Source organism: Conger conger, chromosome 1 (assembly GCF_963514075.1).
Source record: "Conger conger chromosome 1, fConCon1.1, whole genome shotgun sequence".
Taxonomy (NCBI): Eukaryota; Metazoa; Chordata; class Actinopteri; order Anguilliformes; family Congridae; genus Conger; species Conger conger.
This window is the reverse complement of record NC_083760.1, coordinates 55,332,257-55,359,105: the sequence shown is the minus strand read 5'-3', so window position 1 is coordinate 55,359,105 and position 26,849 is coordinate 55,332,257. Positions and strand designations below refer to the sequence as shown.

At 39.2% G+C, this 26,849-nt stretch overlaps 1 protein-coding gene across 1 annotated transcript in view; it reads left to right on the top strand.

Annotated features, from left to right (window-relative positions):
• The window catches only part of LOC133128150 (uncharacterized), a 71,789-nt gene that overhangs the window by 41,001 nt on the left and 3,939 nt on the right, over positions 1–26,849 (top strand). Inside the window, exons 12-21 of the mRNA XM_061241509.1 lie at positions 10,609–10,688; positions 12,368–12,647; positions 12,746–12,897; positions 18,002–18,055; positions 20,700–20,979; positions 21,725–21,873; positions 22,971–22,988; positions 23,086–23,103; positions 23,201–23,305; positions 24,552–24,632. Coding sequence (XP_061097493.1) covers positions 10,609–10,688; positions 12,368–12,647; positions 12,746–12,897; positions 18,002–18,055; positions 20,700–20,979; positions 21,725–21,873; positions 22,971–22,988; positions 23,086–23,103; positions 23,201–23,305; positions 24,552–24,632 — 1,217 coding nt within the window. The remainder of the gene's footprint in view (positions 1–10,608; positions 10,689–12,367; positions 12,648–12,745; positions 12,898–18,001; positions 18,056–20,699; positions 20,980–21,724; positions 21,874–22,970; positions 22,989–23,085; positions 23,104–23,200; positions 23,306–24,551; positions 24,633–26,849) is intronic.

Sequence of the window (26,849 nt, the reverse complement as noted above, 5' to 3'; positions counted from 1 at the left end):
AGGCATAGGAGGTATTCTATAAATAGGAACGCAACAATAATTTGGGATGTCATCGAGGGGCCAACGTGGCTTAACAGATCAAGGCGTAACTGATTCCCCCCTTAAATATTCCCCCTTTTCTTCATGCACACTTTGGGCATACCGAAAAAAATGTATACTGTTCTTGAACTTTTCCAAGAGTCAGAATTACTCCAAATATTACTGGAACAAAGTTACAGAAGCTCAAACACAGTGAAATTGGAAGATTTCTTACCAAAAATATTTTTTGTATTTGATTGGATACAGATGCTCGTGGCTGTGCCTTTAAAAGAATCCTCTTTCAAAATTAATAGCAATATCAACAAAAACATGCATTCTGCATTGCTTACTTAGTTTAACTCTGTCTAGCGGGTCCAGCCAGAGCACTACTTTTATTTTGTTATATATGTCGTAACTACCAGCAGTTGCTATAGTGCACCGTGTTTTTTATTTATTTTTATTTTATTATTTTTTTTTTTAAATTAATTTTGGACTTCAGATCTGATCTGTTGATGTTATATGTCTGTCTCTATGTGCTGTGCCTGTTTTTATGTAACACCACCAACAATGTTTTTCTACCGAAAACTAATTTCCCCACGGGGACAATAAAGTACCTACTACTACTTTTTGTAAATTATGTCCTGGTGGGTTTCCATAAAGGCCATTTGGAGACTGCAAATTAACACATGGTAACCAAATGATATTAGTTCTTATGAGGTGTAAAGTACTATATATTGATTCCAAAATTATCCTAGAATTGCCTTAAAAACCTTTGGAAAATATTTTTGCACTTCCCTGCCTGTTTTTCAGATTACGCTCTATCTTGTTACCCCTGAGTCTGCGCTTGGTTCCTCTGGCCCCCAATCCTGACAGTACTGTAAAAAAATATTTGCCTCCATCCTGATTTCCTATGAATGCATATGTGTCACACTGAATGAGAACAGATCTTTTGACAAAATGTAATATAGTATAGAAAAGTACAAAAAAAGTAATCAAATTACCTTCACATAGTTGATTGTAAAAAAACAAAATTACCACAAGCTGGTCTTTGATCATGTCATGTTTTTGCAAGGTCACATGTTGCAACTAGTCTCAATGCAGCAAGGTAGTTACCATGTCTGTAGCAATTGAAGTAAGGATTTTTTTAAACATTTAAACAGCTCAATTTTAAGTAACGACAATGAGCTAGTACTGAGCAGAATTCATTTTTGTGTGATTTGCAAGACACTCCTCATTTGCATCTATGCAAATCTAGTAAACAAAAGCATGTTGAAGGCTGAATAGTTGACTTGTCTGGTGTATACACAGCAAGAGAATATATGTATTTAAGCCCCTTCTCTGGACATAGAAGATATACATTTTAAGCACAGTATAAAGGCTGTTGACATGGTCAGAATAGCAGAACAACGCATCTGCTCTACACTCATTTATCCACCTGTAGTCATGCATGCAAGCTAATAGCTAGCAATCAATTCATGTTTTGAAATCAGTACCAGCAGTGCTTGGAGTTGGGAAAAAAAAATAGGTCCAGGTACTCATGTGACTGAAATTTATAAGTCAATATACCATTGAGTCAAGAAGTTAATAGGCCAAGACCGTTTTAAAAGCAGTATGCAATTTGTGTGGAATTCTGAATTCCGTAGAAGTCCCGGGAGTCATCAGTTGTTTCAGGTCAGAATTTACCTTTATTTTTGTATTAAAAGTTTGCAAATACAAACTAATACATATTGTGGAAAATGGCCATAGCAAACATGCCGACACCCACTAGTAAGTGGAGGTATGTAATAGAAAGTAACAGTAAGCATATGGACAAATTACAACAAAAAAAATTCTAACACTGAGCAAGCTATACTGATTGTAATGTATATCATTGTGAGTTTTGAAACTGCCACTATTGTCGCCAACTTCCACATGCCCCTTCTCCATGCCAGAACTGAAGTGAATGCTGATTGGCTTAAAGGGCCAACCGACCGGCTACCAATAGGCTCCCAATGCGTACTGAAATGACCGACTACCATCGATAACACACAACACGACTGTATTCTGATGGTCAGCTTGGGGTTTTCCAGGCATAAAACTTCCATTCTTAAAATCCAAGTTAGGTGGTATAAATTAGCGGATACTGTAGCATGCCCATCTTATAATTGCAAGGTTGAGTTTTCGATCCCAGCTGAAGGCCAACTGCTGTCGACCGCCCAAAGAATCATACGCAGTCCCAGCTAATTCTATTCGTGTCAAGTTATCTTTATATTAAGGATGTTAATTTTCCTTCCTATAAATTAAATATTTAAAAGTATGACTAAAGGGCTGATGGCAGCAGCGACAATTGCAGTATTTGAAAGATAGGTCGACCCACAAGGAGAGAATTAACTAATATCATGTCTTCTGCCTCAGTGGTAAAGCTGCCTTCACAGCTCGCTAAATTCTGGATTTTACAAATGTGTGGTCCTACAAACATTATAAAAACTAAATAAGAAAAAAATACTCATCATTTCTATCTGAGAAGTCCATCCATCCATCCATTATCCAAACCTGCTTATCCTGAACAGGGTCGCAGGGGGGCTGAAGCCTATCCCAGCATACATTGGGCGAAAGGCAGGAATACACCCTGGACAGGTCGCCAGTCCATCGCAGGGCACACACTCCATTCACTCACACACTCATACCTACGGGCAATTTAGACTCTCCAATCAGTCTAACCTGCATGTCTTTGGACTGTGGGAGGAAACCGGAGTACCCGGAGGAAACCCACGCAGACACGGGGAGAACATGCAAACTCCGCACAGAGAGGCCCCGGCCGACGGGGATTCGAACCCAGGACCTCCTTGCTGTGAGGCGGCAGTGCTACCCACTGCACCATCCGTGCCGCCTATCTGAGAAGTCATCAATCAGAAATAATTGATCCTCTGAACTTAATATTGAATGTGCCGTTTTCATGTTTCAGTGAGCACTTTATTAGGTATTTATTAGACTTTTTAGAGCTATTAATCATGTTTCATGTTTCAAACACTCAGTGGTACAATCAGTGAGCACTTTATTAGGTATTTATTAGACTTTTTAGACATATTAATCATTCTGCTGCCTTAGCCTATCCACTTAGAGGTTTCACACATTGTGTGTTCAGAGATACTCTTCTGCATACCACTGTTGTAGTGTGTGGTTATTTGTATTACTGTCACCTTCCTGTCAGCTTTGACCAGTCTGGCCCCTCTCCTCTGACTCTTGGATGTTTTTTGTTTTTCTCACCATTCACTGCAATCTCTATGGACTGTTGTGTGGGAAAATCCCAGGAGATCAGCAGGTTCAGAGATACTCAAACCACCCTATCTGGCACCAACAATCATTCCATGGACAAAGTCACTTAGATCACATTTGTTCCCCATTCTAATGGTTGAAGTGAGAATTAACTGAAGCTCCTGATCTGTATCTGCATGATTTATGCATTGCACTGTTGCCACACGTTTGGCTGTTTAGATGATCGCATGAATAAGTAGGTGTACATGTGTTCCTAATAAAGTGTTCAGTGAGTGTATATGTATATGTGTGTCTGTCTCCGTAAAAATGAAAAACAGCAAAACTGTTGTTCGTAAAAAATCCTGAAAAATCCCCCAAAATTTGTCCCTGATAACTTGATGACAAAGTCACTGGATTTGAAGTGAGTAATCTCTGATGACTCTTAAGACAGTTGTTTTAAGTGACCGGAAGAATGCCTATCCCCTTTCCAATCAGGCACACTCACACTCATGCTCATACACACACTTCAGCGGCTGATAATAGCATTTTAAGTTTCAAGGTTGAGAGTGACACTGGTCTCTACACTGGTGTTCCGTGACTGCATTCGGTGCAATCTGACTTGATGCTGATGCTCAGGGAAAAACAATACTGTTTCTGAGCATCAGTAAAGTGAACTCTGACTCCCAAGCAGCCACTCTGACTCCCAAGCAGCCAAACATCGACAACTAAATTCTTTAGCTGACCCTTTCCACATAAGGACATGGGGCTATGCTTTGGAACATGCAGTCTGTGTCTGTGTATTCAGTACCTTTCTGCAGACTCTCTGCATGGGTCAGGGAGGGCTTTGGTTGTTGTGTTGGTTTCAGTTTACCTGCTGGACAATCTTTCTAGCAGATAGACACATTACAGCCCAGCTATGTTTGTGTTGTCTGCAATTATAGACTGCTTCCAGTGGTATCAGATATTCTGTTCTGATCAATTTAATAATTCATTTGTGAGCTCATTTTCTGTATTTGTAGCATGATTGAATTGTTTTCCAGATGACATTGATCAAATTCTTATCTTGTACTTTTCAGCCTTTAACTTAAAGTGTCAAAATGATAAATTAAACAATTCACATTAAAGTTACAGTTCACATTCTTGGCTTTTATTTGGGGTATTTTATTTGATACATGCTGATAGTTTCACAGTATATAAATTATATCAGTTTTTATACATAGCCCCCCATTTCAGCACACATAATAATGAACCCTATCCACATTGCACTTTGTTGAGTCACTGACATCTCAAATTATTGCCTTCATATTTATATCATACAAAAAACTGTAACATAATTAAACTGCAAAATGGCGATGCCAGATTATTAAAAATATGCACTGCTAGCAAGAATGGCAGTTTAGATTACATTACATTACATTAATGGCATTTGGCAGACCGTCTTATCCAGAGCGACGTACAGTTGATTAGACTAAGCAGGAGACAATCATCCCCTGGAGCAATACAGGGTTAAGGGCCTTGCTCAAGGGCCCAGCGGCTGTGCGGGTCTTATTGTGGCTACACTGGGATTCGAACCAGATGCTTATCAGCCTCTTATTTGCAAAGCAGGGCAATAAAACTCCAGCCTCCCTCTGGCCACACGCATGGTTTAGAGCCCTCCCCTCACCACAGACACAGATACAGACAATAAAAGGCATATTCTAACAATCCTTGATACCATTCCTCTATGTCAGAAAATCATGTTCCAATATAAGAACAACAATATACAATTCAGAAGTTGCATGCATAAATACATCTTTTTTGGCAGGACTATACCTAAGCAAATTCTAGGTATAGTCTACTTCTTATTGTTCTATAAATGCATTGCTAGGTCATTTCAGTACCAAACTAATGTGAAACAAGGTAAGCTTCTTGTACTAGGTTTCCTACCCTTTCCAAAAATGTATAATGTGTCATATTCAAGAGAGTGGAATCATCAGTTTTTTTACAATTGCTAACAAACAATTGAGTTTACTTTTTCAGAGCTTTTCACACAGATAGTACAAGAGCACTGTATGTGGACCAAACTGAATGATTTTTGTATTGCTTTTACAAAAAATGCAAAAAAATGAATTCCTCAGTCAGGCTGAAACACCAAAAAATGATTTGCAAATAAATGACTGACAGAAAATAGTGCAGCTACTCTGATGCCACTGGTTGTTTGTATTTTTTAGATTATTGTTCAAAGATGTCGGAAGAAAACTTGTGCTGGTGTTTTGAGAGGATTTAATTTTTTTATTTGTTTATTTTTTTGCAGTGTTTTGGTGCATTCTGTGCATGAAATGAAGGTGCACTTGCCATCTGCCATTCCTCTGTTCTAACATGGATCATCTACCAAATAGCTGCCAACAGCTATTTCGTAGCCAGTGGTTAAACATCCTTACTCTTACAACTATATAAAATCAATCATTAGTCATGTGAGCACCAGGGGGTCAGAAAAGGTTGAAAACCCCTGCGATAAAGGATGGTGATGAAATATTATGTCCAATGATTATGTGGTAAAATTGATCATGTTCCAAAGTATTCGTGTCAATAGATTTATTTATCCAAAGACATTAATCAGTTTCCATAAAACTATGCTTTAGGAGTAATGTTACACTTATCATTTTGAGTAGTTGGATTCATTGAAAATTAGATGCATTGCATTTTAATGAATGAAAAGAAAGTCTATATATAATGTGTGTATTTCATTATGAAAGGCTAATACTTTGAAAGTTAAATTGTGTCAATGTGAACAAGTGATTTGGTTTAGCAAATAAATTATCTTTGGTTTATGTTGTGTATATTGTATTCAAGCAATTGAAAAAAAGTTTTGAGCATTTTCCATTAGCAAAAGTGTTTGGACTGTGTTCCGGCTGATAAATAGTTAAAATAAAGCACAACACAAAAAAGGAACATCCAATGCAAACATTGGGAAATATATTTTATCTGGACAGTTCAGGGTAAAGTTCAGGCTGGAGTGCCCATATTTAATAGAAGTCCAGGGACCAAAATGCACGAAGAATGCCATCTGTAGACACATTGCTCTTCAGAGTTACTGTATACATAACTTGTATATTTGTGAAGATCGCATTCGCATAGTTATCTTTAATCAGTGTCCTGGAAAAAACATATGATCGATCGACAAAGCATAAATCTGTGGAAAATTAAGGTAGGTTTTTATTCAGAGGGTTTGCAATAAGGCTAATTATTTTCTTTTGGAAAGCAGTTAAATGTAATTGGCGCTCACTGCCAATATTCCCAATTTCACTGTTACAGTCAATGTAGTTTATTGAAGGGGTTGGGGAGGTTTGAAGCACATACTGTAGAGTAAGCAGAAGCACATGAGGGTTCTGATAAGGGCTGCGTCTGTATTAGATACTATTCCATACTTCCATAGTACTGAGTATGCTTGTTGAGTGCACTGGATGAGAAAGTGGGAACAATGTTCTTGAATGTAGTGTACTTAAGATCGTAGGATGTATTGTACTTATTTTCGGGTTACGCTAAGTACGGGGGACTGTGTAGAGTTGTAACAGGGGTACAACATGCTAAATATAAAATTCTGCATCTGTGTTATATCGTCCTCTTTCCATGTGGGAAAGATTTACCATTTACCATTCAATTAAATTTACTTGTAGATAGATCCTTGATCTGTCAACTAAAAATCTTTCCTGATGTGTCAGGATGCTAGTTTTCTTGAGAATCGGGTCTACAGGTCTAATACAGTGTAATAACCGATATTAACTATGATATCCACAAATCCATTCAAAAATCAGAAAGAAATGTAACCAGAATAAAGGACAATTCAAGAATTCTAATCTTGTTATAATAGATTACAATTCAAATCTGTTTTATTTCAGTGTTTTCAATCTTTTACAGCCTGAGAATTCATGTACGGTGCGTGTTTGCATAGGATTTTTGCAATGGCAATGATTAAACAATGTTTAATAGCAAACAAAATGGGGAAGTAAGTAAACAACCATTTTGGCCCCATAAATATGACATGCAGCATTGCATTACAAACAAGGCACAGCTTTGCTGACATCTTTCCTTCAAAAACAACACCAATAAGAACATATGAGCATGGCACTGCAAAGGCGATGTAACAGAGACTATGTACAATGTTTAGTAGACCGTATATATATATTTCTAGAACACAGTAGTTAGGAGGCTGTTTTGGATCTATTTTTACACAGTCTATGTTTTGGACACAGCCATCATGGGACCAGGGATTGGCATGAACTCCCGGGGTTACAGGAGGTACTGCAGTTTATTAAGCCCCTGGCAACAAAAAGTACATTTTCCAGGGTATAAACTAATACGGGACATATCGAAACATGGGGATTGTGTAGATGTAGTTGTATTTGTGCAAGAATTATGCGTTTGTTTTCAATTATGTATTATAGCAACAGGCTTCTCATATGTGAGTGGCAGGACGATTTGAAAACTCATCAGGTTCAACAAAAACACAGAATTCATTTTTATCCATAAGAAATCATCAACACTTAAAAGAATATTACATTACATTATTGCCAACTTACAGTTGATTAGACTAAGCAGGAGACAATCCTCCCCTGGAGCAATGCAGGGTTAAGGGCCTTGCTCAAGGGCCCAACAGCTGCACGGATTTTATTGTGGCTACACAGGGATTAGAACCACTGACCTTGCGTGTCCCAGTCATTTACCTTAACCACTACGCTACAGGCCGTCCCCATAGGACTTACCAGTTGGGCACAGTGAGCTGCTTTGAACCCGCCACATTTGCATTGGAAATAATATTTACCACAATTTATGTTGTGTATGTGTTATATAGTAGATTTTAATCCACAAAATGTGCATTATTTCATGCTCACTTGTTTGCAAACAAGACAATACTGCGATGACCATGATAAAGGTATGACATGGCAGTCAAATTACATTTGAATGTGACGAGCTCTGCCATGCTTTAACGACTCTGGTAACAGCATTCAGCAATGCAATGCATGATGGGTCAGCACTCGCTTAGCCAGTAGTTTAATTTTCTCATTATTTAGGAAGCGTCGGAGGACCGACCAGCCATACCCGTTGCTAAAATTTGGCTCAGTCAGTTCTGGGACAACCCTTGTATAAAATGGTGACTCTCGTGAATGCACAAGAAGTGTTCTAGTGTGTAGAGTAGTGACTGGGAATTGATTCGGTGAGCATTAGTCAGCACAAAACAAGATGGGAGTGACCTATTTGTCTAAGTGGGGCTACAACTAGAAACTACAGTTCAAGTGTACCCACACAGTTTTTCTAAAATACCTGCAGAGCTGATGACACTGATCTTACAGTAAATGCAAATTCAAGTAAACATTATTCAAGTATTCAGTATTCAAGTAGCATTCATACATCAAATGTGACTTGTCAAATGTGACTTGTGACTTGTGACTTATGTCTAAAACATGTAATAACATGTCAAAGACTGGGGAGTATACTTCACACAACGAGGGCAATAGTATATGCACAATAGTATATGCAGTAAAATACAATTCCTTTCGAATTTCGAATGGGCGGCCTGTTGCGTAGGGGTTAAGGTAAATAACTGGGACACAAAAGGTCAGTGATTCTAATCCTGGTGTAGCCACAATAAGTGCTTAACCCTGCATTGCTCCAGGGGAGGATTGTCTCCTGCTTAGTCAAATCAACTGTAGGTCGCTCTGGATAAGAGCGTCTGCCAAATGCCAATAATGTAATGAACAGAATGTTATTTCTAGAATTAGGATTGCCAGACACCATGACAGGAACAGGATCCTAAAATGCAAAAAGTTTGAGACTGTATGTTGCTCAATACTAGCATGTCAGAAAACATTTTTTGGCAGTCTTCTTTCTCCAAAAAATGCAACCACTGGATTATCGAAGAAACAGAAGAATATAATGTTCTAATTGTTTCTTTTGAAATGGAACTGTTGTCACATTTCAAATACTTGTAAAACTGTATTTGAAAAAATATTGTGTGACCACCAGTGACCACAGATGTCGCTAAAAACAGAAAAACTACAGATAGTTTAAAACTACAAATTAATACTGTAGGGGTCCTCGCACGGGACTCCAAATTATGTAGGGTCCTCGCACGGGCCGCCAAATAACGCAGGGATTTTACTCTCTACGAAACCGGGGCGCCAGTTAAACGTTGTGTAGCAGTATAACTGCAAAAAGTAATCAGTCTCATAAAATTACTATTATCAGAAATATCGAACCACAAATTTAGTATTTTAATTAATAATTAAAATAACCAATATTAATGATTAAACATACCGATAACCTGAAGGTTGGAAGTTCTTCGAAAGACTGCTTCAACTCGGCTCTCATGTCTATGTGATTCCAAAACGGACACCGAGGTTTAATAAAATATATTTATTAAACAAACGTAAAACACAGAACAGATAAACTAACGGGAAGTTAGTAAGGAAATTTAGTTGGGTATGTGTGTGTGCGTGTGTGTGGCGCGCGCAAGCGCGCGTGTCGCTTGAACAAAGGAAAGGTAAAAGTGGGAGTAGCTAGCTTGGGTAAGCTAGAGTTCTGGGTGTGTTAGTTATTGTTAGCTTTGAGAAGACTGCTTGCGTAGTTTACTCTATATATGCGCAAAAGACGGCGAATCAATTCACGTACATATATAGCTAACAAAATACATTCCAATGATAAGACGGCAAATATGGAAACACAGATTCACAAAAACAGTTAAGACTAAACTAAACACTGGCTATGCCTGAATGTTTGTTCTCTTAATGAGTCCATACGCATTGGATCCAAAAGACGTGCTGTCCTTGTAGGAGCCGCGATGGTGCTGTGAATGTGTGTCCTGGAGAGATGCGCAGGCTGGGGCGTCTTAGTCGCGCGTTGTCGTCTGGTTCGCTCGGTTGCTGGAAGGATGTTCGTTGGTCCCTTTTCCGGGTGGAAAATTTTGTTGCTGTTGTTCTTTGGTGAGCTTTGCAGGGGTAAACTGATGTAGCGTTCCACGTACACCAGTTTCCACTCGCTATAGGCCACGAAGTTACCGCGAGGTAACTGGGTGAGTCCATAGGCCTGGTAGTGCGCTGTGCAGCATTCAGCCTCTGTCCGAGTCTCGGAGCAGATGAGCTGAAGCGAATGGCCAAAAAGGGTGCGTCGAAGAGAAAAAGCAGAAGAGGCAGAAGAGACAGAAGAAAGAGATCCCAAGAACGTGTCTTGCTCTTATACGGGACCGTTTATTGCTCCCACCATTACGGGATTGGCTGAACCAAGTTAGACGTCATTCGTGGTGGACGTCGCGGAATTTTCCTGTGGGAATGTGGAAGTTGTAGTCCCTACAATACAATAGTAAGGATTTCTGTTTTTCAGTTCTAGGATGAAGGGGGTCATACTAATACTACTGACTGGAGTCTTAGCAGTGGGACAATGTGAGGACCATGAATATATAGGTAAGGTAACTGGGGGGGTCCTGTCCTGGTCAGCACCCAGAGCTCAAACAAATACTTCATGCTGATGTTCTTAATGTTAGTTACAAATCAAAAATATTTTCTAAATGTTGTAATCTTTGCATTGTCGGTTATGTATGTAACTGTGATTGCTAAACTGTCTTTGCATTAACTTCCTGGTGGACATTGGGCTTTAAAAAAAGGCTGCATTCTTTTCAATGAATTTTCTGGACTGAATTGTTGCTGGTGCATGACATCACAATCTAGGAAGGAATCAAGTGAACTTCAGCTATGATTGGTTACTCGATTTGAGTTTTTGCATTGAAGAACTGCTGTGCCATGACCTTCGTCCTGGCAATGGACTTAAAATAGTGAAGATATCTAGTGCCTGGTAAAATTCTAGCCTGACTGAAATGCAGCTTCTCTGCAAGTTATTGTGAAGTATTCCACATCAACAGCAGGAATGTTGTCCTTAGCAAAAAGGTACAATTGATGTGGAGTCTGTATTCATCCTGAAACTGGCATTGTAAACTAACTCTAGTTGTCAGACATTTTATTGTTCCCCCAATGCCATCACATGCCATGAGCAAGTACAAAGAAATTCCACTCTGCTTCCACAGCAAAGTGATTGCATGCAGCAGGTTCTGGAAGGATTGATCGTTTTTATACTGTGTTGCACAATCATCTGAGATGTAGAACACCTTCCCTGGGAGATTTCCTAGCTTTCTTTCCAGGAACTGTGTGAGATGTCTTTGAGTCATGGGTAAGGCAAACACAAAAGAGAGCACTCTCTTGAAGCAGCAACTCATGAACATGATTATGATGTCTCATGAGCAGGTTTTATAGAAGAGGAGGAACCAACTCATCCTATCACCTCTCAGCCCATTGTTGAGTTCACCTGTCCAAATTAATGGGGAACAGGGGAGTCAAAAATTTCTTGAGGTGTCCCAACATTTAAACATTTGTGTGGATTTGTGTATTAGACCAATGGAAAAATAACCTAATTTGCATATTTATTGATTCACTGAATGCCCCATTACATATTTCAGGATTAAACAAAACACATTGACAGACAGAAATGTACCCAAAAGCTATACGCACACCGAGCACTGTATTAGGAACATTTTTACCTTATTGCACCTACTTATTCATTTGATTATCCAATCAGCCAATTGTGTCGCAGCAGTACAATGTAAACAATCATGTAGATACAGGTCAGGAGCTTAAGTTACTGTTCACATCAACCATCAGAATGGGAAAAAAATTTGATCTCAGTGACTTTGACCGTGGAATGATTGTCGGTGGCAGATACAGTAATTTGACTATCTCAGAAACTGCTGATCTCCTGGGATTTTCACGCACACAAGTCTCTAGAGTTTGCAAAGAATGGTGCAAGTTCTGCAGACAGAAATGCCTTGTTAAATAAAGAGAGATGTCAGAGGAGAATGGCCAGACAGGAAGCTGACAGGAAGGTGACAGTAACGGAAATAACGTCACATTACAGCAGTGGTATGCAGAAGAGCATCTCTGAACACACAACACATCATAACTCTCAATGGATAGGCCACAGCAGTAGAAGTCTAATAAATTAATAAATACCTAATTAAGTGCTCGGTGAGTGTATACTTGACACTCTTGACATTCTTGTTTTGTCTGCCCTGGCCTTTTGATTATTCCTATAGAGAATGTGGCCTTGAAAGGAAATGCAGTTCAATCTTCTATGTATAGCAGAGCTTATGCTAAGAAGGCAATTGATGGAAACCGCAATGGTGTGTACTATGATGGATCCTGCAGCCACACTGAAGGTGAAACTAACCCCTGGTGGAGAGTGGACCTGCTGGATGTGTACAGAGTGTCCTCAGTGGTCATCAGTAACAGAGCTGATGGCTTGTCTGAGAGAATCAATGATGCTGAGATTCGCATTGGGAACTCCCTGAAGAACAATGGAAATGACAACCCAAAGTATGTCATTCTGATTCTTCCAACTATTTTAGGGCATATATAATCATTTTCCATTACAGGATGGAATTATTTATCTCCCTCCTCAAACTTCTTTTTAGGTGTGCTGTGGTCTTAACCATTCCACCAAAGGAACCCATAAGTTTCGATTGCAGAGGGATGGTGGGTCGCTACATCAATATATTTCTCCCAGGATACAACCGATACCTGACTCTGTGTGAAGTGGAAGTCTATGCAAGCCCTGTTCCTGTAGGTATGGACATAATATCCGGGCACACAGTAAATACACATTACATGCTTGTTAGGGGTCCAAGCAGTGAAGCTTACTGCTAAGCATTTTTCCCTTTTTACTTTATAAATAAAACTATACCAACATATGTTCACCACAAATTCATATAACACATTTTTCTGCTATAACATAGCTAGCTAGCTAACTGTCACTTCAGATGTCAGTCGCTGCATGTCGATTATGATCAGAAGAGTCATGACATTATAAGTGTGTCTCAAATTAACATTTTTTTATCTTCTTGTATTCTAAGTAGTTCACTTGTTGGTAGACTTGTAAGTTGGGCTTATAAAAGCATGAGTGCACAGGTACACGAGTGTGAAATTTGAGACACAGTCATGGTGAGTATGCAGATCTGTTGACTTTAGATTTTTTCATTTTTACTACCGTGTAAAATTTGGGTTATTTGGCCATTAGGGGGTCCTATACCAAAAATGCTGATTTTCAAAGAGTGCATTTGTGGCTATGGTTTAAGAAAAATCATATAATTTACATCAATAGATTCTACTCCTTCAGGTTTGACAACTTATTCAAGAACCAATATCAACAACCAAATTAGGAATGAAAGGCTGCGGAGCCTCTAACTTAACAATTAACTTTCAACATAATATGGCCACCACACACAAATCAATTGTTGTGGGTGGGATAGTTTTTACTAAAGCAGCTGAAATCCTGTGAACTTGGCATATAAGTACAATGTTGCCTCTGAGATAGCTTGCAAATTTGGCAACCTTTAGCCAATTATGTGGCCCTGCAAGATACAAATAAATAAAATCGCCTCTACTGTAACTCCTCAATTATTTGATCAATCCACTTGAAACAATGTTTTTGTGCAAGAATTTTCAATCACTATTGACAGAGGATAAACATGTTAAAAGTGTTAAAACTCACTGTTCCATCTGTGTAACCTATTTTAAAATGCCATTGCTTTAGCGACAGCAGTACTTTATTTTGCAACATGAGGGTGGCAAAACAAGCATTGGGACCTCGCCTTCTCTGCACTGCAATCCAAGTACTACAAGAAATATGGTCATGTCAGTGTCCTTTTCATGGCAAGGGTCTAGTGATAGGGGTCTGCATAATAGTTTATAATTCTATTATATGTGGAGAAACGTTGATAGAATGTCCATTGTTTGAATTTCTCTGGAGGAATTATCATTGTTGTCTGTTTTGCTGTTGCATACTTCTACAAAAGTACTTGTACATTGAAATGCTATTATATACATTTATAGCCGCTCTGGAACACTGTGAGCTCACGTACGAGTTTCTCCAACCAGTAGCCGTAATGCAGTTGCGTATAGTATAGGCGTTCTCCCCATCAACTACAGTATAACTGTCTAGCAAAGACTATGTGCATGTTATTGAGGTGACAACTGAAACATTTTAGCCAATGATATTACATTACGAATGGTGTATAGTTTGTTAGACTTGCATAATACAGCATAGTATTTTTTCCACCTGCGTAACAAAACCTTAGCTGAATTATGCAAGTCGCTTCTGTTGTGCTTCTGCAAAAAGTTAATGCCAGAAAAGGCTTACATTTTACAACAAAAAATGATTTTGTGATGACTACGTGTAAATAGAGGACTTCCTTTGGATGACTTCCAAGGAATCTGTTGTCTAAGTGAATAGTTCTGAGGAAGACCATGACAACGCCTTTGACCCCACAATAGAGGGCATTTTCAGTAACGTGACCCGATTTGAATGAATGAATTCTCAGAAAAATGTTCATAAGACAATATAATTTAATTTCCACATCCTTTTGGAGTCTCTAAACATCCATTTTGGAAAACTGCCATGACAAAAAACGATACAGAATGCTTATTTTTGATGATATTGTCATCAAATTTGAAAGGGGATTTGTCCAGTATGGTGGCTGTGGCGCTATTGTGTTTCTAGCCACAATAATCTATATCCATTCAGAAATTATTTTCAGTGAGAATAAAAGCTTCCTCTTTCACTGTGTTTAGGCTTCAGTAACTGTCCTTTGGTAATTTAGAGTAATTCGGACTCTTGAAAAACAAACCCAAGGGATATCTTTGAGATGAGACCAGGATTATGTTTGTCATCAAAAAGGATTCAAGAATAGTAACCGGGGGTGACATGGCTCCGGCAGTAAGAGCAGTCGTCTGGCAGTCGGAGGGTTGCTGGTTGGTGGTTGGCCCGGGTGGTGTCAAAGTGTCCCTGAGCAAGACACCTAACCCCCAAATGCTCCTGACGAGCTGGTTGGGGCCTTGCATGGCAGCCAATCGCCGTGAGTGTGTGTATGAATGGGTGAAAGGAGAAGCATCAATTGTACAGCGCTTTGGATAAAGGTGCTATATAAATGCCTGCCATTTACCATTTAACCATGTAATTTTCAAGCTTGTGTCAAGAAAAGAAGCAATACTTACAGTAAGGAGTGAAGTCACATCTGAGAAAACACTTGTCAGGAGGCATGCGACAGGTTTAGCATCATAATACCTTCGTACATAACACCTTCTTTCAGTTCAATACCACCATATAAAATTTTAGGGCAGACAAACGTTCATCCCATTCATCTGAAATGTGTCCTCAGAGCTTAAAAATAATTGGCACATACTGCTTAGACCAGGACCAGGACCAGGATACTGTTTGTGGTTATATTTTTATATTTAATATTTTTAAAAGTGTTGATACAGTAAAGTTTGTGTATTGTAATCCACCTTAGCAGCAGCTCAAAGTTTACCCATGGACGCAGCTGTGGCAATATGAATTAGCATTTTTTTATTATTATTTTATAAAATTGACCTAAAATTGAAATTCGAAGTCGTTGGTGATGTCGACCATGTAATGTTGATTCAGATATTCATAACCGACGCTTCATATTGTTTTGAACATGGAGGCGGCAAACCCAGCTGAGAGTGCAGGAGAGAGTTCATCCAAAAAACCCAAGCATCCAAACTGTGGGAATTCTTTAAGCATGACCCCAATAATATGGTACTGTGCACAAACAGCAGATCACAGCAGCACGACGGCTGTGCACGAATACTTTAAAAGAAAGGATCCAGGACCTGTGATGCTAGGTTATCTAGCTTGCTATTGTTATGTATATGTAGCTCTGTAATGTTGTCAATATTGCTATTCTCAGACATGTCATTGAATGAGCTATATTCAATCATAGTGTTGATTGCGTGATTTTAGTGATAGTGAAATGAACCAAAAACCCATGCATGTCTGAAATCTAGCTAGAGCTCTCATATTAATGTAAATACAGCCATGATAATTGTTGGAATTGGACTGGAATGTTGGAATTGTTATAATGCCACAGTTGCACTAACGTTATAAAGCCCTATTTCCACTGCCGAGTTCTGACGGCTCCAGCCACTTAACGTTTTGCATACCGGTAGCAATATTAGGCTGCTGTGTAACTCTGCAAAACTTTTACCACGCTTTTATATTCCATAAATGGCATCAGCGATCAAGGGTTTTGTAAAACAAACAAAAGGCAACATCAGCAGCTGTTACAATTCTCAATGTAAATATGGATATCCAGTTTCAAAAGTAGTCTTAAAAAATCTAGTCTAAATTAACCAGTTTAATAACGTCTCTGATTTTACTGAGGCTATGTGCCATCTTTGCAGTGGTAATGGCAGACGTTCAAAGTCATAACATGTGCAACATGTGTAATCTAACTAGTGCGCAATTAATGAGTCACATTCGAAATATAAATAACTAAATAAATATGTTAATTCAACACATTTGAATTCCAATGTTTCCATGTCCAAGTCCAATGTTTACCATCTGTCACGGCAGGGAGGACAAAGGAACCAGAAGCAGACACAGGGGTGTAGAAAATGACAGGTTTACTGTTTACTGTCAGTCCACGGGCAAAAGTACAGAGGTTGATCCAACAGAATAGTCCAAAAAACACAGGGGTCAAACACAGGAAATCCAAACAGAAACATGGCAAGGGCAAACAAACAAGGCACGGGAAAACAAACAAGGCTCGGGAAACAAGGCTCGGGAATCAGGGGCCAGAACAGGGGGAAGGAATGAAGGGCACAGGACTCAAAAACAGGACAAGACGAACTAGCAGGGTGCAGCTGAAAAGGACAGGTATAAATACACAGGGGAAGGAAACAAACTAGGTGGGGCATGGGAGTGAGGGCGATCTAACAAATAAACATCAGGTGAGACACATGAAAGGGTGACAGCACAATAACGAGGGGGAAACGAAAACGCAGACTGGATTCACAAAGACACACGTGTGAGTGACTGGGCTCATAAACATTCAGACTGAGACATCACAGGGGAAGACGAGTGCAAAGACTAATGAATATAAACAGAACACCAGACATGAATATGAAAAATAATAAATTACAAGAATAATGATAATAAACAATGATAAACTAACACAGGACAGAACACAGGAACATAACACCATCACCCTAATAAACACGCAGCCTAATGAACAAGTAGCCTTGTGCACACTGCGTAGTGCACAGGCGAACATAAATACAAGCATCCGCAATCTGTAATCATAGATAAATAGTATATAATGAAAAACAATGTCATAGTAACTGGTGGATGTTATATTATTTCAAGAGAATAAAGTAGCTATAATGAGTCATGTCAATACATTTTAAAATGTTCAACTGCAAATTTAATCAATTGCCGCCCGCCCCCCACGCACGTAAAATAATCATTTAGATTAGCCGACTAATCGATAAAATAATCAAAAGATTGATCAATAACAAAATAATCGTTAGTTGCAGCCCTAAATACAAATAACTTAATTTTGATTTAGAATCGATTCACCTGATGTTGTTTAAGAAGATTTCTTAAGAAGTATTGGACAAATTTACATGCCTAAATGAAAACTGTCTGCATGAAGAGGGCAGTGACACCACAATAGGGCAGAGATACCACACAAACAGTAAAGAGCTGTTTTAAGGCTTCATATCTTCTCTGTGTTAAGATCCATACTGCATCTTTCAGCAGGGGGTAGATTGTGATCCACTCATACTCTGGATGTGCAATATTTTTTTTTAAATGCAATCAAACCATACTTTTTCATCAAAAATTAATTTCTTTTATTTTATTTTTTTAGAAGACATTGAACTAACTTCCACCTTGGAACCAAGTACAACTATTACCCAAACAGGTAAATTCTATCATGGTTTATTTCATATTGGTAGATAATTATGATTATTCTTTATTAATGTCTATGAATTATTCATGCTGAAACCCTCAGTCATTGCATTGGAAGAGTATACATCATGCATGGCAATTACCAAACAAGCTACAGATCTAACATTTGCCTGGCACTCTGGAATTCAAGGCATACCCTCAATCTTTCAAAACTGCAATCTGCAACACGGTCCTTGTGTTCTATATCTGGCTGTACAAATTAGTATAGGAACTCTCCATAATGAAACATAAACTGTTGCTAAAATATTGCATTAATTGTCAAACACTGTTTATAAATGCAGTCTATCCATAATTTTAGCCAGTACTGTAGCTATTGTTTTATCCCTCCTGACCACCAGAGGACGGTGAATAAGCGCTGGATTCATCACCGTGCTTGAGGTGTGCAGGTCGATAATTTGAATAGCAACGAATGTCATCACATGAAGTGTGGCGTGGTATGTCCTGAATAAGTACCGCTGTCATGCAACAGTATACCTCAGGAGCCTTCTCGCTTATGAGACCCAGGTACTGAGAACGGATAGAGTGAGCTGTCAGGAGAAAATTCTTCCAGACTTGCTTCTTATTGTCGTGCAGCCCTATTGACGGAGCTACAGCATCCATCCTCCAAGGGCCGTGACAACGCTCACCGTCCAGAGACAAAGGCTTCAATTCCGGTGCCGGCCCCCACTTTTCACTGGTATCAAAACAACTGTTGTTACAGATCCCACACGGTCCCATGTTCTTTCTCAAGAGATTGTTGTACTCTTAGAGAAAGCAATCGAGAAAGTAGACCTGGCAGAACAGTTCATGGGGTTAGGCTCAACGTATTTTGTCGTTCCAAAGAGAAATGGCGGCTTCTGCCCCATTCTTGACCTGAGAGACCTCAATTCATTCTTGCAGGCGTTCCCTTTTCGCATGTTCCACACAACCACTGTTCTTCAGGTTGTGCCGATGGGGGATTGGTTCACATCCATTCACTTGAAAGACACTTATTTTCATGTTCCAGTTTCAAAAGACCCTTCGTTTTGCCTTCAAGGGTTAGAGATATCAGTTTGCGGTGATGCCCTTTGGTCTCTCCCTGGCGCCCCGCATGTTTACCAGGTGCATGAAAGCTGCCCTGCATGATGCCAAGTCTGCCAGACCGTCACACAACTAAGAGAGTAAGTGAAATCCATGTTCTCTCAGTGAGCCCAGTGTGCCTCAGCTGGAGCCCCGGTCTAGTGTCACCCTGTGGCCTAACCCAGCCACTCTACCAGACATGTTATTGCATCTAGGGCAGCATTCAAGGGGTTCCCCTATCTGACAAATGTGCAGCGGCGACTTGGATTTTGCCCTGCACCTTTTCAAGGTTCTACAAGGTCAACAATGCATTCTTGCATGAGCTGGAGTCTGTGATTTTACCAGTGACACCCTCCGTAACTTTGTGAGGTATGTTCTATTCCTCATGACCTTGTTGGTATTAGTCATCCAGTGCTTATGCACTGCCTCTGGCGGTCAGGAAAGATGAAAGAGAACACTAGTCACGGATGTAACTCTGGTTCTGTGAATCCCCGGAAGACCGCCAGAGTATATGTCACTCAGAATCGACAAGAAGATTCCACAGGTTGACTCTCGTATGACAGCGGTACTTATTGAGGACATACCACATCATACATCATGTGATGACACTGGTTGATATTCAAATTCTCAACCTGTGCACCTCTAACATCCTCTGGCAGTCACCCGGGATTCATAGAGCCAGTTACATCTGTGATGTTTTAATTACAGTCACTTAATTTAAATCAAGTTGCATTATTGTAATTCTTCTCATTACTGTTGGGTGTAAGACCACAGTGTAGGCTAGTAGAAGGACTGACATAAAATATTAAAAACTGAAATAAAAACAGGAATGATTATTTATTATAATATTATTATTATTTAATATTATTATTATTTAAAAAGAAAAAGCAATGCAAAGAACACCTGGACAGGTATGATCAATGAAAACTATACACCACACCATAGACTGGGCTGCCACTTGCACCTTAGACCTGGGTATGGTAGGCAGGTGGTGAAGGGTGCAAATGGCAGACTAGTCTGACCGGAAAATTGCAATTAGCTAAGACTGCACCAAAATGGCAATGTGCTGTTTGATTTTCACTAACACACCCTGAGCACAAGCTCTCCTCCCACTTCGGTGAAAAATGAATCACGAAATTACGGGCTCAGTCAGGAACATTAAACTAGACGACAGAAATACCACTTTGCAGTCGAGACAGCTAACACGCCTTGCGCTGGCCAGAACATAGAGTCCCTTGTACGGGTGGCAACTTGCTACATAAGAAAGCAGCAGCTAAGGGAAGGGTCGAGGGGATGGTTTGGAATGCATTTCGAAAACTCAGTAATAGTGTGCATGGAAAAACGTTTTTTGCTATGTAGCTTTAATTCAGTGCTAGATTCTGCCATCAAGGTATTGTAATAAAAATGATTGAATTAACAAATTAATAAAAGAATGAATTCATTATCAAATGTATTAATTCATTGATATTCAGATGTGCCTCACCCAGAATTCTCACTTTTTCTAATGTTCTTGAGACATTATGACATCCACATCAACAGCTGTGACATTATTCCTTCAGAAAACGTTGCTTTAAAGAAAAAGGCAAGTCAGTCCTCAATCAGGAGACGGGGCAGGGCTAACAATGCCATTGATGGAAAACGTGATTCTTGGTTCAATATGGGATCTTGCAGTCAGACCCAGACTGAAGCTGACCCCTGGTGGCAAGTGGACCTGCTCAGATCCTATAATGTCACCTCTGTAACAATCACCAACAGGGATGACTGCTGTGCGGAAATGATTGACGGAGCTGAGCTCCGCATTGGCAATTCCCTGGAAAACAATGGCAACAACAATCCAATGTAAGGCAGCAGAACACACCCCCACTTTACAGCACTGTCTCAAAAGTCCTGGCAACTGAATATTTAGGCTACTGAATGTGACAAACATCCCCAGATATCATGTATTCTTAAAATTTCACAGTAATAGTTATGCCAGTTGAGTTGAGAAAATATTATTAAGTTCTCAAGCATTAATCATCACAAAAGTGCTCTTCCCGCTAAGTAGCATGCCATGACTGGTGAAAAGTCTATTGTATTGCGATGACAGAGCAGGTCATGATCTGGTACATCTAAATATGATTATAGCTTTGATTATAATTTTATTATGATCACATAACTGCTTACATAATTTTATTTATAATCATTTTCAGGTGATTTCTCACATAACATAATTCTGCATAAAAATCATTCTACAAAAATTATACAATGAGCATATTACTATCCATTATGAAGTGCAATAACTTGCATCCTGGCTACAGTAGAGAAAGGGAATCCAACTTTCTTTAATCTTTTAGATATTAGCTGTTCCCATGATAATTTGACTCCCTTTGGAACTCCAATTTTAAGCTAAAAGTTATGACATAATATGAAGTAATTTGGATATCCCAAGACCAACAGTTGTACTATCCTGTCAGTTTCCCTTTCATATTCATAAAAACAAATATTTTTAACTTTTCTTTGGAATAATGTTGCAACTTTTCTTTTTAATATATGTTGTTATGAATGTTTTATTCACAATGCCTAAAATCTACGATTCCTCCTGCAGATGCACTGTGATTTCCTCTTTCCCTGCATGGGAGACCCTCACTTTTCAGTGTCATGAGATGGAGGGACGTTATGTCAACATCTTCCTCCCAGGCTGCCATAAATACCTGACTCTGTGTGAAGTAGAAGTCAATGCACAACCTGTTCCTGGTTCGTACAGATCAGTACATGTCATAATGTTAAATGACAAGAACAGTAGATTCCAGTAGCCTGTTAAAGGTACAATAAGTACTTTCTAGACTTCTAATGGTCAAGACAGGAATGTCAGCAACAAACACCCTCAAACCACAACACTGTTTATCGCACCCCTATCTCTTTGTACACACTGATATTGGCTGTGGCAATTAGAACCACTTTTCAACCAATGAGTTTGAATTATTGTACAGCTATACAATGTTTTGGTACAGAGTGTCGGCCTCTCAACTGTATATTTTGAAACCAGAATTTAAGGACTATAAACACAGGCAGAGGGTGAGTCAACATGTCAGTGAGCCTTTTTCAATGATAGGAAGGGATTTACACTGGTTTTGTAAAAATGTTTAAACACAAAAATTGTATGCACGGTTCATTTTCAAGGATTTCGAACCTATAGCAGTTATTGAATAGATACAAACATGAAATTATGTCTAATAGTACATGTGTTGAAAGTAAAGAGAATTACAAACCCGAAAGAGAGATAGGACACACATTGAACACCCCTGGTTTGCCGTTACTTTCGACCCACTCCTCTGTTAATTCTGTCCCACTCGGCAGGGACGAAAGTAACATTAAACTCAGCCCATTCTCAGGCTCATATATCCTAGAATGATAATTACAATTGATCATAGTGAAGGCTGTGTGCAAGTTGTGTGTCATAAAATATGGGATCTCTACCTCTATTAATTTCAGAGTAAATTGCATCAAACAAAAAACTTTACTTTCAGCCTGGCTCTCCCCTACCTATAGTAATCTTTTTAATATCATGCCTATAGTACTACCACTTTAATGTAAACTATGCTTAGCACATAGATACATTATGAGCATTTATGTGGTTTTGAACAGTCACGTGTGTGGGCACTCCTTGAAAGTGCTCTTTCAAGAACATTATTGACAATCCATCTCTGCAATGAACATGTGAGTTTTATAAACAAAGACAGGATGGACGGTATACGAATGCTCCAACCAAGAATTATTAATATAATTACAATCTAGCTCTGCATTTTTGTAAATAATATAAATGTAATATTTGTGTTTCTTTCTCTTTACAGTTACAGTTACTGAACCAGGTACTGTTCCCCCATCTGATTGTAATATAATTACAATCTAGCTCTGCATTTTTGTAAATAATATGAATGTAATATTTGTGTTTCTTTCTCTTTACAGTTACAGTTACTGAACCAGGTACTGTTCCCCCATCTGATTGTAATATAATTACAATCTAGCTCTGCATTTTTGTAAATAATATAAATGTAATATTTGTGTTTCTTTCTCTTTACAGTTACAGTTACTGAACCAGGTGCTGTTCCCCCATCTGACGAAGTTGAAGAAATCATTTCCATCATCAATGGATTTTTCGATTTGTTCGAATTCTTCAGTGAAGCAGGTATGCCTGTTTTTTTTTTACATATATCAAAGAAAATTATGATTTACTGTTAAATATAAAATAAATCAGGCACTACTGTGTAGTGCCAAAAATGCAGTGAATTTATTTCATCCTGAAATTATACATAATTTATATCGTACTTAATAGGGAGGCAAACAGTTCAAATCGTGGTAAACGTGTGCTCTATTCAATTACCAGATAATCAGCAGTTTAATTGAATCATCTGTTTTATTTCATATTTTAAATGGAACTGTGAATTCAATATTGAAAGTGTCAAGAAAAACAAATATACTATGTTAAAGACATAGTTCACTTTCTAGAGTTTTTAATATTATTTCAGTTTTAGCATATGTTCTCAATTGGCCCAGGCAGTTTTTGTGTGCAGGGGTACTTGAGTTCTACAGCAGGGGGGAAACAAGGGCTGTATGTGTTTCTGGTTTTCATGCTTAAATAATGAATGCAATCTGATATTTTAGTTACATTTTGCTTGATAAGTGCATGAATTATGAATGAAGCGCTACTATGAGAATATCTACAGATAGCTAGCCAGTTGACATATAGCTATGATTTCGCACCCTGAACTTAAGTTTTATGGCCGTTACCAGACGCAGGGCTGAGATGATCGGGCCCCTCAGGCCAACATCGGAAATCAGGTGTGGAGGATTGACAAGTTAATAATTAGTAATTGTTAGTAATAAACCTATCCTGTCCTAGCGTTAGTAAATGAGTAAATGTAAAGGTGCACAAGAAACGTAAGGTAAACATGAACACATGGTTAGAATGTTAGTATTAGCCAATTCTGATCTAAAGTTAGTAGATTAGTAAGAAGACAAGGGAAAATGATACAATTAGGGAAGCGTGAGCAACAGAAAGGGAGAGAGAGAAAGCATGAATGCAAGGTTTGCGGAAAGACACGAAAAAGTGTATGCTAAACAGTGAACGGAGCAACATAGCATGAAACAATGTGACATAACAAGTTTGGGAACTGTGACATGAATAAACTATTACGTGACATGACAAGACTAGAAAATACATTGTAACAAGAACTAAACATGAAACGTAACATGACATGAAAATGAAACGTAACAAGAAACAAAAGAACTTAAGTTTTATGGCCGTTACCAGATGCGGGGCCGAGATAATCGGGCCCCACAGGCCAACAGAGAAAATCCTTTATGACATGCGCAGAAGGGGTTTAGCGTTCATCATAATTTATTCATATTTATTATATTGCTCTTTTCCCCAGGGATACATGAGGAGGATCAAATCACAAAAGACACAGATGGGCACAGCAACAGGCAATGTTCTGCCGGAAAGATAGTTCAAGGTAGGACAACTCAACTCAATTCACACATACTTGGGTAAGTTTTTCCATATCATAGTGCCATAGTGAATTTTATGAAATGGGTCATATGGGGCAGCCTGTGGCTGGGCTAAGGTCCATGACTGGGACATGAAAGGTTGGTGGTTCAATCCATAGTGTAGCCATGATCTGCACACCTGTTGGGCCCATGAGCAAGGCCCTCAACCCCACATTGTTCCAGGGGGGATTGTCCACTGCTTAGTCTAATCAACTGTATGTTTTTCGTAGGATCCGAATGAACATCACTAGACCTCTCAGCTGTTTGTATTGTGTGCAGAAGTGAAAGCACACAGTTGTAAAGCTTGTTTTTCTGCTTTTTATTCCATTCATTCATATTTTATTTTGATTGAGAGTGCCAAAATTATTTTGCTAAGCCATTTGAATATCATAATTATTCCTATCATATAAAAAAATGCAAATGCATTCAACATTAAAATAGGTGATATTTCAGAATGAATTAATGCTTAATAAATTCCATAAAACACATAAGCAAAGTTAACTACAGTATAAATAGGATGTACAAGTTATAGCTTAGACGTTCATTCCTATGGATGACCTCACATTACATTAGATTTACATTTAGTGTTAGAAGATTTGGGCTTGGTCTTTGGACATTTATGCTGTTGAAGATCCTACACTGTAGACAATATATTAATTACCACTTGGAAATCATGTAGAAGTGGGTTTCATGAGTCATGGCTCAGGCAGTAAGAGCAGTCTTCTGGCAGTCGGAGGGTTGCCGGCTCGATCCCCCGCCCGGGCTGTGTCGAAGTGTCCCTGAGCAAGACACTTAACCCCCAAATGTTCCTGACGAGCTGGTTGGTGCCTTGCATGGTAGCCAATCGCTGTTGGTGTGTGAGTGTGTGTGAGCATCAATTGTACAGCGCTTTGGATAAAGGCGCTATATAAATGGCAACCATTTACCAAAACAACAAAGATTTGTTGAAAAATATCTTTCCTTTCATGATTTACCACAATGCACAATGCACAATGCTTACATTTTGCTTCATTACATTTACGTTTACATTTTTGTCATTTGGCAGACGCTTTTAATCCAAAGCGACTTACAAGTGCATAGGTTCTACCACAAGTCAAAGCATCACATCCATAACTAGGAAAATACACATGGAATGCTGTTCTAAACATACATGTGCAGCTCGACCGCCAGGTGCACGTAGAGAGGGAATCATAAGGCGACCAGAGCTGGCAGACCGGAGTGGTCTAGCTGGGGAGTAGGGAGTGATGAAGGATTGTATGTAAGGTGGGACAGTCCCCTTAGCAGCCTGAACAACTTATTTTGTATTTTCTCCTACTTTTGTTTTCTAGTTGTAGCACTTTATGTACAGTACTGTCAAAAGTTTCAGGCAGGTGTGAAAAAATGCTGTCAAATAAGAATGCTTTTAAAAGTAGAAATGTTAATAGTTGTGGCGGCACGGATGGTGCAGTGGGTAGCACTGCCGCCTCACAGCAAGGAGGTCCTGGGTTCGAATCCCTGTCGGCCGGGGCCTCTCTGTGCGGAGTTTGCATGTTCTCGTGTCTGCGTGGGTTTCCTCCGGGTACTCCGGTTTCCTCCCACAGTCCAAAGACATGCACGTTAGGCTGATTGGAGAGTCTAAATTGCCCGTAGGTATGAGTGTGTGAGTGAATGGTGTGTGTGCCCTGAGATAGACTGGCGACCTGTCCAGGGTGTATTCCTGCCTTTCGCCCAATGTATGCTGGGATAGGCTCCAGCCCCCCTGCGACCCTGATCAGGATAAGCGGGTTCAGATAATGGATGGATGGATGGATGTTAATAGTTTATTTTTATTGATTAACAAAATGCATGAACAGAAGAAGTGAATGAACAGAATAATCAAACCAATATTTGGTGTGACCACCCTTTGCCTTCAAAACAGCATCAATTCTTCTAGGTATACTCACACACAGTTTTTGAAGGAACCTGGCAGGTAGGTTGTTCCAAACATCTTGGAGAACTAGCCACAGTTCTTCTGTGGATTTAAGCAGCCTCAAATGCTTCTGTCTCTTCATGTAATCCCAGACACACTCGATGATGTTGAGATCAGGGCTCTGTGGGGTCCATACCATCACTTCCAGGACTCTTTGTTCTTCTTTACACTGAAGATAGTTCTTAATGACATTGCCTGTATGTTTGGGGTCGTTGTCCTGCTGCAGAATAAATTT